The 18,435-nt window shown below is 39.5% G+C and overlaps 1 protein-coding gene across 2 annotated transcripts in view; it reads right to left on the minus strand.

The window, feature by feature from the left end:
- dntt (deoxynucleotidyltransferase, terminal) overlaps window positions 1-18,435 on the minus strand; it is a 308,352-nt gene that overhangs the window by 251,357 nt on the left and 38,560 nt on the right. Inside the window, exon 1 of one of the 2 annotated variants that reach the window (XM_059653118.1) lies at window positions 1,162-1,373. The exons of the other annotated variant lie outside the window; for it this stretch is intronic. Coding sequence (XP_059509101.1) covers window positions 1,162-1,373 — 212 coding nt within the window. Of the gene's footprint in view, window positions 1-1,161; window positions 1,374-18,435 lie in introns of those variants that run through there. 2 annotated transcript variants of the gene reach the window in all.

Consider the following 18,435-nt stretch of genomic DNA (forward strand, 5'->3'; position numbering starts at 1 on the left):
GTCATGATATTTAGTCTCCCTGTCCCCGCACGTTTTAAACTCTAAAATTGTACAAGTAAATTCTTGTTGTATTTTTTAATTCTAAAAAATCATATTTGTTTGAATACCTTGGTGCCAGATGGTAAATTTCATAGTGTGATAAATAATTCTTTCAGTTTGAAGTAATACTTCATGTGTAAAATTACAGTTTGAAATTTCATAGTGCATCTTCCTGTGGTTTTATTTGGAGAAAAATAATTTACAATTATTAAGCCCCTATCTTCCTGTCACATACACCCTAGCTATACCACTGGGGATTTTGACATCTGGCTTGATCCATCATTTCTATAGTGCACTCATGTCTGTGGTTGTACTTGGCACAAAATATAGCATTGTGGCAACATTGTAAACTGCAGAAAAAAACACAAAAAAGGTACAAAATAACTGCAAGTGTTTCTCTCATGCATGGAAAACAAAATCATGCCAGCACAGTTTTCATCATGCTAACTGATCTACTGGGCTTACCAATGATGTTTGATATAATTAAATATTTTATTATTTTCGGCAAAATTAATTCAAATCAAACTGGCATTCTGTCATTCATCTTTTCATTCGTGCGTTGAGTAAATCTTTACAAAGTTATTTTTTCTTGTAAATTATGACTCCTATGAAGCAATTGGAAGCAATTGACTCCATTGATGAACCAAAAGGTTCACAAGCTATGAGTAAGTGATTAGAATGTTACTCGTTGTAGATTGAGTTTATCTCCACATAACAAAAAATTTTCAAACTACTCACTCTTTGGAGACAAGAAGTCTTTTTGATGATAGAAGAATCCTCATGTAACCTTCCATTTACTGAATGCATATCAATGTTTCTTTTCATTAAAAAAGTAAGACAAAGCATTGTTACCATTATTACATTCAATAAGTTCTTTACTGTTTAGAGAATGGGCCATAGATCATACACAATAATGTTATGTAACAAAATGTTCAACTGCAGTCATGTTTAACATGCTACAAATCATTTTCTGCTGTGCATTTTCATAGATTTTCTGAATAACATCTTGAAAATTCCAACTGGTCAATATCGTCACGCTGTCTGCTTGCCCCCATCACATATTTTCAGGAAGGCATGTTAAGAAGATAATAGATAAGTTAGTACATCAACCAGAGTGTGTACCTCATGACATCTTCGACTCTGAATCCTTTCTTGCGTGCTAAGTCCATCAGAAACGATCTTCTACTCGATCCCATTTTTCTTTCTACAATAAATATGATCAGATCTTGAAATCTGACTTCATGTTTACTTTGTGAACTGCAGACTTCTGTCACTTTCTGCCTTTTCCTCTTTGGTATGATTCCCATTCCTCCCAGGCTTCCTGCTAAGCTCATTTTTTTGGGATTGTCTTTACTGTTAAGTTACACTATCTGCTGTCAACTGCCTCTGTCACCTGCACCTTCTCTGCACTTAGTTAAACGTCTTTCAGTGATGTCACCTCCCTCGATTCTCTAAACAAACTCTGCAAACCAATTAAAGAATGGGGTCACTGAGTTTCTGCACAAGCATCAGAGTTTATTGATTTTAACCCTTTGAGAATTCTTGCAGCAGTACCTCATAAAAATTTGTTGTTCAAATAACTTTTGAAAAATAATAGATATAATTCCGTTTCATAACATTGCGGAGCTAGGTATGTCAACAAAAATAGCACTGTTTTTCATCTGTTTTTCCTTTCTGTCTTGGAAAGGTGATTCATAGGATATGTTTTGATTATCTATGTGTAATCTCCCACAATTTAGAGACATTAGATCAAGCATTAAGTTTGTTTCAATCTGAAAAAGAACACACTTGAATTGAGAATATAAAACAGAAATATTTTCTGTACCAGTGTTCCTTTCCTATTATCTCAACGATGTTGAATTCTCATGAAGGTTCACAATCCATTGCAGTCATGTAGCCAAGCTCAATGGTAACACAACTCAATCATTATACACAGGTGACCTAACATGCATGCATATACACACACACACACACACACACACACACACACACACACACACACACACACACACACACACACACCAAAACCCTTTTAAGCTCCGGATTCTGAGAGCAATTTCAGCTGTAAGTTGTAGAATTTCTTACTAAATTTCTTGGGCTCCCTACGGCTCCTCTGAGATGCTCCTTAAAACGCATCTCTTTGATCAAGTTTTTTTGTGATGATCCTTGAGGTCTTTATGTCAATACAGGTTATAGTTCTTATTGTTTAATATTGCTACAATGACTTAGAATTAGTGAACTCAGCATTAATGATCAAAGCGATCGCTCTAGAAATCATTTCTCTAATACTTCATCAATTATAATCATTAATCTCTAACAATTCATTCTTGGTACTAAAACATTACAAGGATAATTTTGAGAGAATTGTTTTATATACATCTTCACACAGAATAGTAAAGCTTGAAATTTCCTTGTGTAGAGCCACTTGTAACAATATTTTGGAGGAAATCCTGCTGCGCAGAGTATACACTTGTTTTTTGTGCTGTGCGCATTATTATCTGCTCTCAGCATGGCCTGAACAGCTTTTCTGGAGGACAAGGGACACATGTATGGATACCTCTAGGAGGGAGCTTGGGGAATACAGTAATGCAGACACCACTACCATCAACGACTTCACCCTGCCAAACTGCCACCTTCAGCTTTCCAGGTTTGCCTGACGTGAGGCATGACCTCTGTTGCAACAGAGAGAGCAAGCTGTCACTGAATGTGTGGTTGTGATGGCTAAAATGATGGTGACGTGCACCAAAACACGGCTGTGACCAACACTCCCTGTAGATTGTGTGCCTTCACAGCTGTGCACCAGGAAAACGAAACCATGCACACTCCATGATTGTCCACACACCAGATGGTCGCGTCCAAATGGCAAATGAAGGAATCCTCCCCAGAATATCAGAAAGCACCTTCCAGACTGCTGATGGCCCATGAATCCCAGAATCCACCAGATACCAGAACAAATCACAGGATTTTGGAATTCAGTCCTCAGCCACACAACTGCTTCCAGCTCCAGAAAGATTTCATAAACATCATTGAAGCAGCTCCAGAAAGGAAAAAGATCATAGGAGGATCCTAGGGAGTTTACAGTTGCATCAGCAGTGACTTGGAGGATCAGACATGAGATCCAGGAAGCAGGCAGCCACTCCAGAAGGGAGTAACATTTGACTCAAATGGCAGCTTACATTTCTCTTCCAAAATTTAAAGTTTGTTTTCTTGATAAGTTTAAAATATGTCCAAAAAAAAGCAAATGAATCTTCAAAAAAGAAATCCTATGCATATTTTGAAAGGGAATGGCTTTCAGAAGTCTTTTCGAAACAGAAATGCCACCTTCAACATAAACAGAATGAATGAACTGATGAGATGTTCATTTATCTTGAAGGGGATGATCGTGATGTGGTGAAACTCCTCACTGATAATGTCATACTTGTCGGAAAGACGAATGGGTCCATGCTTTCCATGCAAGACAGTGATGAACATGTGGTAAAGTGGACGGCAATTACTGAGAGATGGCACAGCAAGAATTATGCCTTAGAATTTTCAGAGTGTATCGTCTTCATCATACAGAGACAGTTCTTGGATGAATTATGTAAATCACCATTTCATGACTTGATAGTGGATGAAAGTATGGAGATTTCAGTAAAACAAGGGTTGATTTTGAACAACAAATTTTGTCCAGAATCTAAACTTGCTTAAGAGACTACCTTTGCAGGAATTTTGGAACTGACTGCTTGCAATATTGGAGATAATGGGAACTGCAGATGCTGGAGAATTCCAAGATAATAAAATGTGATGCTGGATGAACACAGCAGGCCAAGCAGCATCTCAGGAGCACTTTTGTGCTCCTGAGATGCTGCTTGGCCTGCTGTGTTCATCCAGCCTCACATTTTATTGCTTGCAATATTGCCTCCTTTGTGAAAGCAGTCAAGTAACTTTATGTTTGCAATGAAGTTGATTTACAGAAGATGGTAATATTTACCTCAAAGTCTCTTTTATGCTGGGAAAGAAACATGGAGTAGCTGCATTCTTGCAGCAAGAAATCAAACATTAGTTGGAACAGCATTGCGTTGTTCATAGAGAAAATCTGGGAATGGATGATGCTTGTACACAGGTGTCAGTTATGTAAGATATTGAAATGTGACTAAGGACAATGTATGTTCAGCAGGGCAGCAGTGAAGAGAGGGTAATTGGAAGATTTTCCCAAAGTCACAGCATGAGATGCAGTGGCAGTTCAACATCTGAATGAAGTGAGAGGGCTGTCAAGTCAGTTTGAAGTGTGTACACTAATGTGAAGCTGCAATGCCTTGATCAAGTACTGCAGAGAACAAGTGGATAAGTGCAATGATCCAATAAATAAATATTGTCTGAAAATGCTCACAAAGTCACAATATCACGTTGCATTGACAGCTCTGCATTATGTTCTTAGTTAACTGGCATGTGTTGCGCAAATTCTTGCAGAGAAGCTGTTTCGCAATTACTGGAGTTATGCAATTTGCACAGGCCAAAATGAATGAATTGAAGATTCAATATCTAGGCGAATGAGTTTATTGGAGAGATGAAGTTAAGAGGACCATGAGGCTGCTCATGACAGTGATGTGGACACTGAAGCAATCCTTCAGTTTTTTCATTAGCGATGTGACCATGTGGAAAACAGACTTCTAGAAGAGGAATTACAAGAGTGGCAAGCATTTCCTTAAGGCTACAATGCCAGGACAGCTGATTATGAATTCGGAAAAGACAGTGCTGTGTGATTGATATTGAAATATTCTACTTTTGTGCTGATCTACCGTGAAAATATAGCCACAAAGATATGTGAGGAATATTCCGATTTTAAATTTATGGTTGTCGATAAAGTCTCAAATTGGTTCCGTTCAGACATTCAGTGATTTGATGATTATGCTCTAAAAAAATGACCAGTCTCAAGAAGTGTCCATTCATCCAGACATTTGTGTAACATTTCAAGCATCAAGTGGGTATGGATTTAGCCTCATGACCTTGATTAAATGTAAATTCAAAAAGAGATTAGAAATAGATCACATGCACAGTTTGACATGTCTATTACGTTGTATATTTCATCTAGACAAAATATCAAAATTGCAGTCAACATAGGACAAATAACTGTGGATACCGGATATCTGAAACAAACAAAAGTATAGTTTACTGGAGAAACTCAGCGGGTCTGGCAGCAGCAGTGGAGAGAAAACAGGTAATATTTCAAGTCCAGTGACTCCCTTTGTAATCATTGGGCAGCAAATAAGGACAGGTGTGAAAATCTGCCAACAAATAATTCATTAATGTCCTCTTTTGGTCACGGAGTTTATGTGGTACACATACACCACCACCGTACAGGACCCCAGACCTCTGAGGAGAGCAAATAATTTTGTTTTATTTTATCAGGTAGAATACTAGTAGATGTAAAATATCTTAAATTCTAACTTATAATAACTAACTCTATGAAAAATTGCAGTATACGGGTAGAATGGCTGAAACTTTAAATTAACATAAATGCTTGCTTTTAATTGTTAATAAATAAACTGTGAGAAAATAGCAACATGATTTCAGTTCAATGTATGCAACGTGCCACTCAGATTAATTCAGGTTCTGCACATTCCCCAGAAAAGTTAGAGGGATCACTGGATGTGATTCTGGCAGCATTGATAAATGTTTGTAAGTTAGTAATGTGTAAATGTTAAACGTGAGTGCTGAGCACCAGGGTGTACTGCTTGTTGTTAAACGATAGCCCTCTTATGTTAAATAAAATGAGAGACTGCTGATGTAGTGAGCATATTCATTAAAATTTATACCTTGACCACATGTAGGATTAAGGTAGTTTTTTTTGGAATTGCTGCTTCATTCTTGGTGCCAAGATCCATTTTGATTCTCATGGAATTCCTTGTTAGCATTACGAAACGTCACTTATGTGTTGCAACCCTGTATTTCTGGCAGTCTGCATAGTCCACTGTCCAGTTTCCTTCACTTTGGCAGTGTGCCTTCTATTTAACAGAGTGTCTGCCTTTTTCATTAGGGAAGACCAGCTGGATCACATCATTTTCAAATGATGCTACCCTCCGCTATGCAGAACAGAAACACTACAGCAGTGTTTGGGAAATCTCAAGCCCCACTCGGACCAATGTTACAGTCATTCCAATGAGATGGGTGCAGTAAATTCTCGTGCTACCTATGCTATCCGAATAGGTACATTGGATCTCAAACTGTAAACTCAGCACCTAAAAAAACAGGCTAGTCAACTTTTAGCCCCATGTAGATTTTAAAAAGTCTCTCATCACCACAAAATAAAGTTACTAACTTTACACAAAGTCTAGTTTCTCATGGTTGCAGCATTCTATTTCCAGAACAAGTGACACATTGTCACCTTAAATTATGGATATAATATTTTACGTTATTCCTCTTTGTGATCTCTGCACCATTCATAGCCCTCTGCGTAGTTTCATAAACCTGATCTTCCTTCCTTATATGAAAGTATGCTTGATGCATGCCTCTGACTCAGGTCACTTAATTACAATTCCTCACTTATGGCTTTCCTAGGCTTCAAATCGTAATTATCTTCCTCATACCAATACCTAATTCAGTTTCTAATAATGAGTAAGAACTGAATATCTTATCAACTATCTTCTGTACAGAACAATTATAAAAGTCACTGCATTCAGAGATAACTGAGTCTATAGTTCAGAGCCCAACCTTCCTTGAACAAGTCATAATACCAGGACGTCTGTGACTTTGTAACCATGCTACTATTTGAATACGGTATCACTTAATTTGATTGGGCACAACTATGCAATTTTCTGTGCTGCTTAAGTTTTTTTTATATACAGTTATCCACTGCAAGTTCGTAGTCAAAAACCAGATTCAATTATTTCCTGTTCCTTCAGTCACTCATTGTAATATATCACTTTTTATGAGCTAACCTGGAAATTAATTGCTTCGGCGTTCAGTCTGTTGAGTTCACTGTTAATTCCCCATATTACTTGGAAAATTCTTTGTTTCAAAATATCACATGCTTCTGATAAGATCTACTCTTCTATTGTTTCAGTGCTACCCATAAGAGTGGCTAAACTGAAAAATCTATCGACCCAAGATCAGGACAGGAAGTAAGACAAGATACATATGCTAAGTGCAAAAACAGACTTTTGTTCTGGGCGACACAGTGCTAGAATCTTTTTAGTGCAATGAAAATTCAACTGAACATTTATCTCTCTATCTTGTATTTCTGCACACTATATTTTTCAAGGCATATAATTGTACAGAAAATAAAACAGTTAATGAATTTGTTTGCTGGAAATATAATGAATGTTCGGTAATCCATGTCATGTGTGCCAGTTCCCTCTTCTCCTCAATTCTATTATGTCATCTTTTCTGTTCCTCACTGTCCTCCAACACTAAAGACAAACCATCCATAACTGCAATAAAACCACTTGGAATACAACCAAAAACAATTCAATGCCAGCTAAAATTTGATACTGCTCTTGGGTGCGGTAAATATTGCCCAGGAGTTAACCGGCAGCTTAAAAGCCAGGCTGGTAATTAACCTGCGAGAAGGGAAAGAACATTGTCCTGTTGAAGGTCCAGCTTTTCTCTCTCAGGTCCAACATCAACGTTTCTCTTATCCTTTCGCATTTTTTTCTCTTTAGATCCATAGATTTGTCTTGGATTCTTTTATTCCTCCTTAAAGCCTAAGAAAGATTTCAATTTTATTATGGTCAATATTCTCAAAATAATTTATCTCAGATTATGAATAAATAATATTCCATTTGTTCATTTGAATTAGAAGCTTGCTACTTAGAATGTGGGTCTTACATTTACTCCTTTGGCAATTTAAGTGAGTCAGTATTTTGAATATGAATATATGTATTCTCCTTTGATTGAATTCAGGTTTTTTTTATAGTCTTAAAATTCATGTTCAATTATGGCTAATTTCAAGCATACCCTTGTGTAAAGATGACTGACAGATGTTTGCTTATTAGTTTAAATTCTAAATCTCACTAACGTAAATCAGATTTGACATAATCTTCCTGAGTTCCATGGGCATTACCCTGTGGGTGGCATCAAAGCATTTTATGAAGATTATCTATCAGCTTTCGGCAAACTGTAGCTTGGCTAACTTTGGGTTATCTGACGGAAAGCAAGAACACAAGAACAGAAAATGTATGGGTTGACACAGGTCATTTGGTCCCTCAAATCTGTTTTGCCATTCAATAAAATCGTGACTGATCTGATTGGCCTTAACTCAACTTTACTACCTGGTCATCCATTAATCTTGACTCCGTCTTTAACATATTCACCAATCCCACCTCTGTGGCGTTTTGGGGAAGACAAATTCACAGACAAAAACTCAAAAGAGAAAATATTTCTGTTTTACCAAGTAAGTGCTTGTACCAAGTAAACTGGCAGATGTAGCAGACAATGGAAAAGGGAAATAGCATTTTGACCTCCTCTCAGTGTCCACCCTGTCAATTCCCCTAAGAAGTTAAAATGTTTCAGGAAGATTATCTGTCATTCTTCTAAATTCCATTGGGTATAGGCCCAACCATTCCTCATAATTCCTTCATCCAAAGGATCAGAAAAATGAATGTTACCTTAACTGCTTTGAATGCAATTATGTCCATACATAAGATAACAATACTGTGCACAGTATGCCAGATGCCATCTTTCCAAGGCCTTAGAGAGCTGGAGCAAAATGGCCTTAGATCTACATTCCATTCCCTTTGCAAATAATGTCAGCATTCAATTTGCCTTCCTAATCAATTTCTGTCTCTATGTACCAACTTTTTGTGATTCATGTATCAGGATACCCAGATCCACCTGTACTGCTGATTCCTGAAATCTCTTCCAATTTAAATAATAAACTGTTTTCTATTCTTTCTGCCAAAGTGGATAAGATGATCTTTTCCCACATTAAACTTCATAGACCCATGTTTGTGATCTCACATAAACGACTCATTCTTTTCACAGCATACTTTCCTTCTTATCTTTGTATCATCAGTAAATTTAGTCACATTCGGCGTTTTCATTGAAGCCATTTATATGGATTGCAAGAGCTGAGGTTCCAGCACTGATCTGTGTCGCACTTGTCACATAGTGACAACCTGAAAATGACCCATTTATCCCTCTTATCTGTACCCTGTTAGCTAATCAATTCCTCTATCCAACCAATATGTTAAGCCCTATTGCATGAACTCTTATATTGTTTAGTACCTTTTGATGAGCCCATTATCAAATGCATTCTAGAAATTTAAGTTCACCACATCCACATGTTCCTCTTTATTTACCTCATTTATTATATCCATAATAATGCCAACAAATTAGATCAGCACAATTTTGTCCACACAAAACCATACTGACACCACCTGATTGTTCTAAGAGGTAACATGGTGCTGAATCTTATGTTTTTCGGCTAAGTCTCAGTTTGTGTAAAGCTTTTTGAGGTTTTTTTTGCAGCAAGTCCTGACCAGTTCTCTTGAAACATCTTACCAAAGGCTTAGCGCTGCAGGAAGAAGGTCAATCTCCTTCTCCTCTTCACCAGTGTACATGCCACCGTTTTCTCTCTAATACCTCATACTCACTCTGTTTCTGTTACTGTATGCACATTCCTTCAAGAAACACATGTCACCACTCTTACAATTGCCTGCAACTCACTGTCACCCAATCAGTTGCAAAAGCACTAACTCTGCATGCCCTCTGTATACTGTCTACTCACTTTTCAGGATATCTTCCCACCTGCACCAAAAGTAACCACTGTGCACCCATTTTCATCATCCTTTATATCTGCTTCTCTCTCATTCCAGGAGAAAAGCAGAGCCCAGTACAGAAACAGAGTCAAGATTGGTAGTGGGCTGCCTGACATTTGGTTCTTCACCCCTTATGTAGACAGGATCCTGACGCTGACCGCACTGAGCGGCTAATTGACCATGTCCAAGCCCCTGGACTAAGACTTTCTTTTACTTATTGCGGCAGGACCTGCTAAGTGAAAGCTATCCCTTTGACTTGACAGAGAACTGCTGATAACCACATTAAGCTTCTTTCTTCTGTATTTGTGTAAACAACAAAACAAGACAACATGTGTCTTGGTGGAATGTGGATACTATGATAGAGATAGAATGAGCGTGACGGCAGTAGCCTGGTGTTTTTGGCTGAGGGAGCAAAGTGCAGAGAGACAAGACAGGGCAAGGCAGTACAAGGCAGGGAGACTGTGATCATCCAGGTAGATTCAGAGTGAGTGAGCGCTATGACAGCAAACAAAGATCCCAGAGATGCAGCCTGGTTCAGCCTATGAGCTGGGTGCATGTCCAAGTGCAAACTCTTCTTGCTGCAAACCAGAGGTGTAGCATTGAAGTGCAGAAGTGACGTGTAAATAGATCTGAGATGTGCCTTGAGGGTACTTGGAAGCTGGTAACGTCTTTGGATGTGGGATATATCTGCAAGCCGTAGGATATCGCTGCTCAGTATCCAATATCATTCAGAGCAATCGATGAGCTAAAAGGGCCAGATTCCTGTTTTGGTCTCCATCTCGGTTACTCTACATTTAGCTTGTTTGGTGTATTTGCTAAGACAGAAAGCTGAATGTTAATGAGGTGAGTTGAGCTGTAAATGAGGTATTTAACAAGCAACAATCCTCTTAATTGCAAGTCACCACTACGCAAAGAAAAACTCAGCCATTTGTGGAAAGCATAAAAGACGCAGCAAACATGCTCACAACATTGAAATGGGCCTTAATGGACTGCTCGTCAAATTCTATCACAGATCTCACAATTGCTCAGACCGCTGTAAGATTCCACCCATGTGATATGAACATATGGGCGGCCTAAAGATCACTAAGCAAAGGTTCTTTATTCCAATGGTATCGGATCATTACAGACATGAAGGGAGATTTAAGTTAAAAAAGAAGGCACAGTATTTACCCAGGAAACCCATGGTTTACATCCAGTTGAGGCAATCCTTTATCTGTCTGATAGTTCTCTCATCGGGCTTCCTTTATCCGAACGCAGCCTTTCCTCTAGGGAGAGTCTATTCAACTGCTCCAGCTGCCCTGCTCAGTGCCCTCTCTCACCATCACATCCAGCAAGGGAAGATTCTGTTGCAAAGATTGTCAAAGTGCCCTCCTGTAACCTCTTTTATAAATGAATGTAGTTTTTTCGCCATGACAGACAGGAGCACTATCAAACAAAATATGAACCAAGCTACAAAAAAAGGATAGATGGCCAAAAACTAAACCAAAAAGACAGAATTTAAGAAGTGCCTGAAAGGATGAGAAGTCAGAGAAATTCAAGGAAGAAATTCCAGAGCTTAAGACCCAAGCAGCTGACATCACAGATTGCAGCAGCAGAACAATTCAATTTGGGAGCATTCAAGAGGAGGATAACAAATGTTGAAAGATGTTTACATTGAATAATGTTCATTTACCTTTTCAGTGTTAAGAGAAGTATTTTCCAATTTCTCATGTGGATCAGATTTACTAAATTGTATATATAATAGGTATAAATACCTATTTCGATAAACTAGAACATAGTGGCAAGGATGCCCTGTTTTATCTCCAAATCTGGAAATATTTGTCCAGACAACACGAGAGAAAGACATATTGGTTCATTGTAGAACAGATCACTGGAGTGGTCATTGAGCTGAATCCTAAAATATACAATGGTTAATCCTTTTTTTCCTGATTGATAGTGGTGTTCGGCTTTCATCATCATTTATTTTTGCTAAAACATGTCAATGACCAATGAAGTTAGTGACCTGGAGCTGCTAGTGTGGTCGTAACCTGAAAATTAGACCTGAAATACCATGCAGTGTTGCACACATTTTGCTGATGCCAAGATTCCTCAGTCTGATCTCAATGTTTAAAAATACACATAATCTACATTAGGAACAGAATAACATTGAAACAGATCTAACCCTTTAAATCTGATCATGATTGATCTGCAACCTAATTTCATGAAGTCACCTATCCCCCTGAGCTTTCTGTTTACTCCATCTCTTATATTCAAGTATAAATTCAAATATACTTGAGATAAAAAGATTAGCCATCCACTAGCCTTTTTATTACTTTCTACCTCATTTAATGCCATTTTGCTCATTTCTATACCCGGGCTCTCAAATCTCAGTGGTCTTCCATTGTCCCTACTTTTCGACCACTTAGGAAATACCTTGTTCTTTTCCTTTACAGCCCCATAGTGGACTACCTCATATTTTCCTACACCAAAATGCATTTGCCAGTTTTTATTTTATTAACTTAATCTATTAATATATCTTTATGGTTTTACGCTTTCAACAATACTGCTTAAAATGCTGCTAATCTTTAGTTATTGATAAGTCTGGTTATGAGGCTTTCTATCCCACTATCTAAATCACTATAAGTATGGTAAATAGTTGCAGCACATTGCGACACATCATGAGCCACTTCCTGAGTGCCTGCTCATTATTGCTAATTGTTATCTCCCACACGCAATTAATTTCTTAATTAGACCAATAACTTGCCTTCAATCCATGAATTCCAATATTAGCTATCAGTCTTTTAAGAGGGACTTTATCAAATGCTTCCAGGTAGAACATAATGTCTTTACCCATTCCCTTGTCCGGTACTTGAGGCAAATTTTAAAGAACTCAAACTCATCCATCAGGCCAGCCTGTGATTTACAAACCCATGTGGTGCACTCTGAATGGATGAAAGCTTTTGAGATGTTCCATCACTCTAGCCCTAATTGCAGATTCAAGTAATGACCCAACAATAGTTTCGTGTGGTTAAAATGTGGGATAGATCCCATGTGGAGCCTCAAAGAGCTCAGGCAGAGGTTTATGCATGTTAGAATAAAGGGTTTCCTTCAGAATGGGGCTCGGTGCATGGTAGATAGGTCACAAAACTCTATCATATATATCTTTAGCTAATTTAAAGGAATTGCTCTGGAGTATCTAATTGGAATCCAATCTTTCGATTCTTTTATAAAGCGGAGGTCAACCACCCCTTGAAAAAAAAACTGAAATACCCAAAGAGGAGTGTTTCACCCTATATAATCTGTAGGAGTGTGAGAAGTGGTATAACCTGCCTTTCAGCAACTTCTAGGGGTCAAATAAAATAATTCCCTGATACTCACTTTAAAATCAACAAGAAACAATTTATTTATCTTAACTCTAACAGTGAACAAATTAACTGAGGTATTAACAAACTAAATAAACCCCTTCTGAATACTGAGTATTCACAAATAAAGCTAGATTCTAGTGGTATGCTGCTCTAATAAATATAAATCCCACTTATATAAAATAGAATTTAAAAAAAACAATTTAGTCTGTCAAAATTACACATAGGTGATGTCTTCCAGAATGTTCTGTGCCTTTTCCATTGATTATTCTGTCAGGAAAATTAACTAGTTATGCTGTTGGTACCTTTGTGATTTAGATGGTACTTTCTCTATCTTCTACACTTGACTTCATTCTAAGAGCAACCAAGATGCTTGACTCTGATGTTACAACCTGGTAAAGAGGGATGAATTGACTCCACTCTTTTTAACCTCCTCGTTTGGGAGCAACAAAGATGTTATGTCATTTTCAGCACACAGCCATGCCTTACTCTAATTGCAGTTGATTAGTTCAGCAGAAACAATAAGTAACCAATTACAAGGTTTTCTTGAGTAAAAGGAAGAGTGTTTTATTAGTGCCGGATTCCAAGAAAAATTATGTAGACACAATATTAAATACACACACAAGTGCAGTTACAAAGATAAATGACTGATAGCATAATGTACAAAAGGAAGATTAGAAAACAGGCAGTTTCATTTCTTAGAGTGGTCTCAAGGCGTTAGATTTTAACCTGAGACCTCGGTCAGTTATGTATGTCCTGGCTCAGTGAAGGATATGAATATTTGAAATATCTTGGAGTCATCAATGCTAAGATCTTTCTTTATTCACTTCATCACTAGAATTTGTCCTTCCTTAAAAAAACAGTGAGAACGAGAGAGAAACTTTTCCTGAAAGAGAGCTCATTCATGTATTTGTTAAGGTTCATTGTCTCCAAGCGGGATAATTGTAGGTGACATTTTTTTCATGAAAAGTTTACATTTTGGAAATAAAAGTGTAAATGCATCAGGGGTTTATAGGCTTCTTCAAGCCTGACTGGTTTCAGCAAACTGGAATTTGGCTAACTTTTGGTAATCTGAGAGAATGCAAAAACAAAAAATTGGAAGATTTATGGGCTGGTGCAGGCCATTCGCTCCCTCAAATCTGCTCTGCCAGTCAATAAAATCACGACTGATCTGATTGGCCTTAACTCAAATTTCCTACCTGCTCATCCAGCAACTCAGTCTTTAATATATTCACCAATCCCACCTCTGTGGTTTTTTGGGGAAGATAAATCCACAGATGAATAACTCAAAGTGAAAATATTTCTGTTTTACCAAGTGAGTGCTTGTACCAAGTAAGCTGGCAGATCTAGCAGACAATGGAAAAGGGAAATAGCAAGTTGACCTCACCGCAAGGAGATGTGAGTAGCGGAACAGGGATGTCCTGTGCAATTGTACAGGACCTTGGTAAGATCACACTTTGGAGTACTCTGTGCAATTTTGGTCTCCTTGACTTTTTTTCATGAAAAGTTTATATTTTGGAAATAAAGGTGGAAATACATCAGGGGTTTAGAGGCTTCTTCCAGCCTGACTGGTTTCAATCCTTTTTGATATAAATGTTTCTTTTTCAAGTCAGACTGGTTTTATTTAATTATGATTTAATGAACTCAGCTTAACTTGTGTCTCAGGAGCACAAAAGCTGACGTTTCGGGCCTAGACCCTTCATCAGAGAGGGGGATGGGGTGAGGGTTCTGGAATAAATAGGGAGAGAAGGGGAGGCGGACCGAAGATGGAGAGAAAAGATGGAGAGAAAAGAAGATAGGTGGAGAGGAGAGTATAGGTGGGGAGGTAGGGAGGGGATAGGTCAGTCCAGGGAAGACGGACAGGTCAAGGAGGTGGGATGAGGTTAGTAGGTAGGAAATGGAGGTGCGGCTTGGGGTGGGAAGGAAGGGATGGGTGAGAGGAAGAACAGGTAAGGGAGGCAGAGACAGGCTGGGCTGGTTTTTGGGATGCAGTGGGGGGAGGGGAAGAGCTGGGCTGGTTGTGTGATGCAGTGGGGGGAGGGGACGAACTGGGCTGGTTTTGGGATGCAGTGGCGGGAGGGGAGATTTTGAAGCTGGTGATGTCCACATTGATACCATTGGGCTGCAGGGTTCCCAAGTGGAATATGAGTTGCTGTTCCTGCAACCTTTAGATGGCATCATTGTGGCACTGCAGGAGGACATGTCATCTAAAGAATGGGAGGGGGAGTTGAAATGGTTCACTCCTTAGTGACAAAAGCTCATTAAAACTGTCTTCTTCACAATGAAGTTCAGTTCTTCACTTTTGAAGATCAAACCTCCATATTTCCTCAAAGGTTTCCCCAGCTCAGACCAACTCAATGGCTGCTCACCTCCCAGTATTTCAATCTCTTCTTCTGAGACTGTGTTCTACTGAACTTGCAAACTGAACTCAAGCTTTTAATTACTCGCATGACTTTGTCTCATTTGCACACAGCCAGCACCACTTAGCTGACACAGCTCCTGAAATTTTCCAAACTCCACTTTCATGGGCTACACCAAGCAAATATTACATTCAGGCTTCCTTGGGCCCCAAATTTCAGCTGCAGCAAACTGCTCCCGTTATTTCAAAGAGCTCCCAGCTTCTCATAGCTGACAGCACCTGTGAGTAACAAGTGTGTGGGAAACTTCAGTCATTGGAACCAATAATCAGAGGAAAGTTGAGCCCATAAATAGAATGCACAGAAGTGGTGAAAAGTTGTTCCTTCAAACACAGGCTGTTCTCTTTTTATATACTTGCTGCCGGTAGATTCACAGTAGCAAATAAAGGAGAGAAGCAGCTGTGGTTGGAGCAGTAGACAGAAGGTAGTAGTAATGGAGAGCAAAGCTACTCCCCTGGATTAGTGATTGGAACCATGTTGAATTCATTGGCTGTGGGATCCTTGATTGGGATTGTTAACCTGAGCTAATCACGGAACCCTGGTTGACAGATATAAACAGGGGATGATCCTTATTCTCTCCCTTCACTTTTTCTTCATGTAAGCATTGTCCTTTTTGGGTTTTGCTTCATAATGGTTCAGTGGCCACCTGAGTGTTTTATTCTGGTGGTGGAAATACTGAATGAAGTTCTTGTCCAATGACGTCTTTTTTACTGAGTCACTGCACACACATGCAAATCACTGGTAATGTGGGGAAAATGTAAGCACTACTTCTATACAATGGCAGTGTGGTGGATGAGAAAAAGGAGGAGAAAAAAAGAAAAGAAAATTAGAACGGGGATTCAGAGAGTCGTGACTTCAGAGACTGAGTCAGATGTGGCTGGTCACAGCCAGTGTACTTGCACATGTAAATAAAACCCAGTCTCCGTGCAGTAAAAGGGAAGGACAGGCCATGGTGCTAGGCTGCTTTAGGAGGGGAAGAATGCCAGGTGATTTCAGGGCCTGGGAAAAGATGCTTCCAAAATGACAGGGGAGGCAGGCCGGGGGCAGGGGGTGGGGGGAAAATCAGTGTCTGTGTGGAATTGAGGCTGGCCACCTGGAACAAAAGTGGAGTGTAGTTAGAGACTGACTGTGATGAGGATGAGGGAGGGGAGAAAAGATTGAACAAGAAAGTCTGCAAAGTGAGGTAGAGTGCTGCAAAGTGGAAAGAGATGCTGCAGGGGGGAGAGAGGAGTTGCAAAAAGGAGATCATTTCTGCAAAGGGGAAAGAAGGTCACAAAATGGAGAGAGGACCTGCAAAGGGTGAAGAGGGACTGTATTTGGGGGAAGAGAACCACAAAAGACAACAAGGGGCTGCAAGCAGGGGTAGGAGATGAAAAAGGAGAGTGATGAGCTGCAAAGATGAAGATTTGCATTTATGTTTTATTATAGAATTCACTGAATCCCTCCAGTGCGGAAGCAAGCCATTCAACACAACAACCCCACACACATCCTCCAAAGACCATCCCAACCAGACTCATCCCTATCCTTATAAGTCTGCATTTCCCATGGCTAATCTATCTGGACCACACGTCCCTGGACACAATGGGTAATTTAGCACAGACAGTTCGCCTAACGTGCACGTCTTCGGACTGTGGGACAAAACCCACGCAGACACAGGGAGAATGTGCAATCTCCACACAGACAGTTGCCTGAGGCTGGAAGTGAATCTGGGTCCCTGACGCTGTGACGCAGCAGTACTAACCATTGAGCCACCATGCTGACCCACAGTGGTATTTAATTATACCATATATATCATATATTATAATATTAGTTATTATATATTTATTATACATTATAATATCTAATTCATATAACAATCTCTGCCTCAACAAAGGAACTGGTCATTGACTTCAGGTTGACATGCCCCTGCCCATTTCAATGGTGTTGAGATGGAGGTCGAGAGATTCAAGTTCCTCGGAGTAAATATCACCAAAGGGCTATCCTGGTCCACACACGTCAACACCACTGTCAAGATAGCACACCCACAGATCTATTTCCTCAGAAAGCGAAAGAAATGCAGCACATCTACAATGGCTCTTATCAATTTTTACAGATGCACCACAGAAGGTATCCTATCTGCATGCATCACAGCATGGTATGGCAACTGCTCTTTCCAAAACCACAAGAAATTACACCGAGTAAATTACACTGGGGCAGCACGGTGTCTCAGTGGTTAGCACTGCAGCCTCACAGCACCAGGGACCCGGGTTCGATTCCAGCCTTGGGTAACTGTCTGTTCGGACTTTGCACGTTCTCCCTGTGTTTGCATGGGTTTTCTCCAGGTGCTCCAGTTTCTTCCCACAGTCCAAAGGTGTGCAGGCCAGGTGGATCGGCCATGCTAAATTGCCCGCAGTGTTCAGGGGTGTGTGGGTTATAGGGGGATGGGTCTGGGTGGGATGCTCCAACAGGCAGTGTGGACTTGGTGGGCCGAAGGGCCTGTTTCCACACTGTAGGGAATCTAATCTAAAAGAGTTGTGAGTACAGCCCAGTCCATCACAATAAAAAGCCTTCCTTCTACTGACACCATCTACACTCCTTGCTGCCGTGGGAAAGCAGCAAACATAAGCAAAGACCCCTCCCACCCTAGTTATACACTCTTCCAACCTCTTCCATTGGGAAGAAGATGGAAAAGTTTGAAAACACATACTAAAAGACTTAAAAATTGCTTCTTCAGTGATGTTATCAAACTTATGACTAGACTTCTCATGTATTAAAGTTGATCTTTCTCTGAACCTTCTTTGTAGCTGTAATATGATATTCTGTTTTCTGTTCTCTTACCCTGGTGTACTTGTGTAAGGTATAATTTGTCTGGTTAGTACACAAAACAATACTTTCCACTGTACATCACTGCTTGTGACAATA

The sequence above is a fragment of the Stegostoma tigrinum genome, chromosome 20, assembly GCF_030684315.1.
Source record: "Stegostoma tigrinum isolate sSteTig4 chromosome 20, sSteTig4.hap1, whole genome shotgun sequence".
In the NCBI taxonomy this organism is placed as follows: domain Eukaryota; kingdom Metazoa; phylum Chordata; class Chondrichthyes; order Orectolobiformes; family Stegostomatidae; genus Stegostoma; species Stegostoma tigrinum.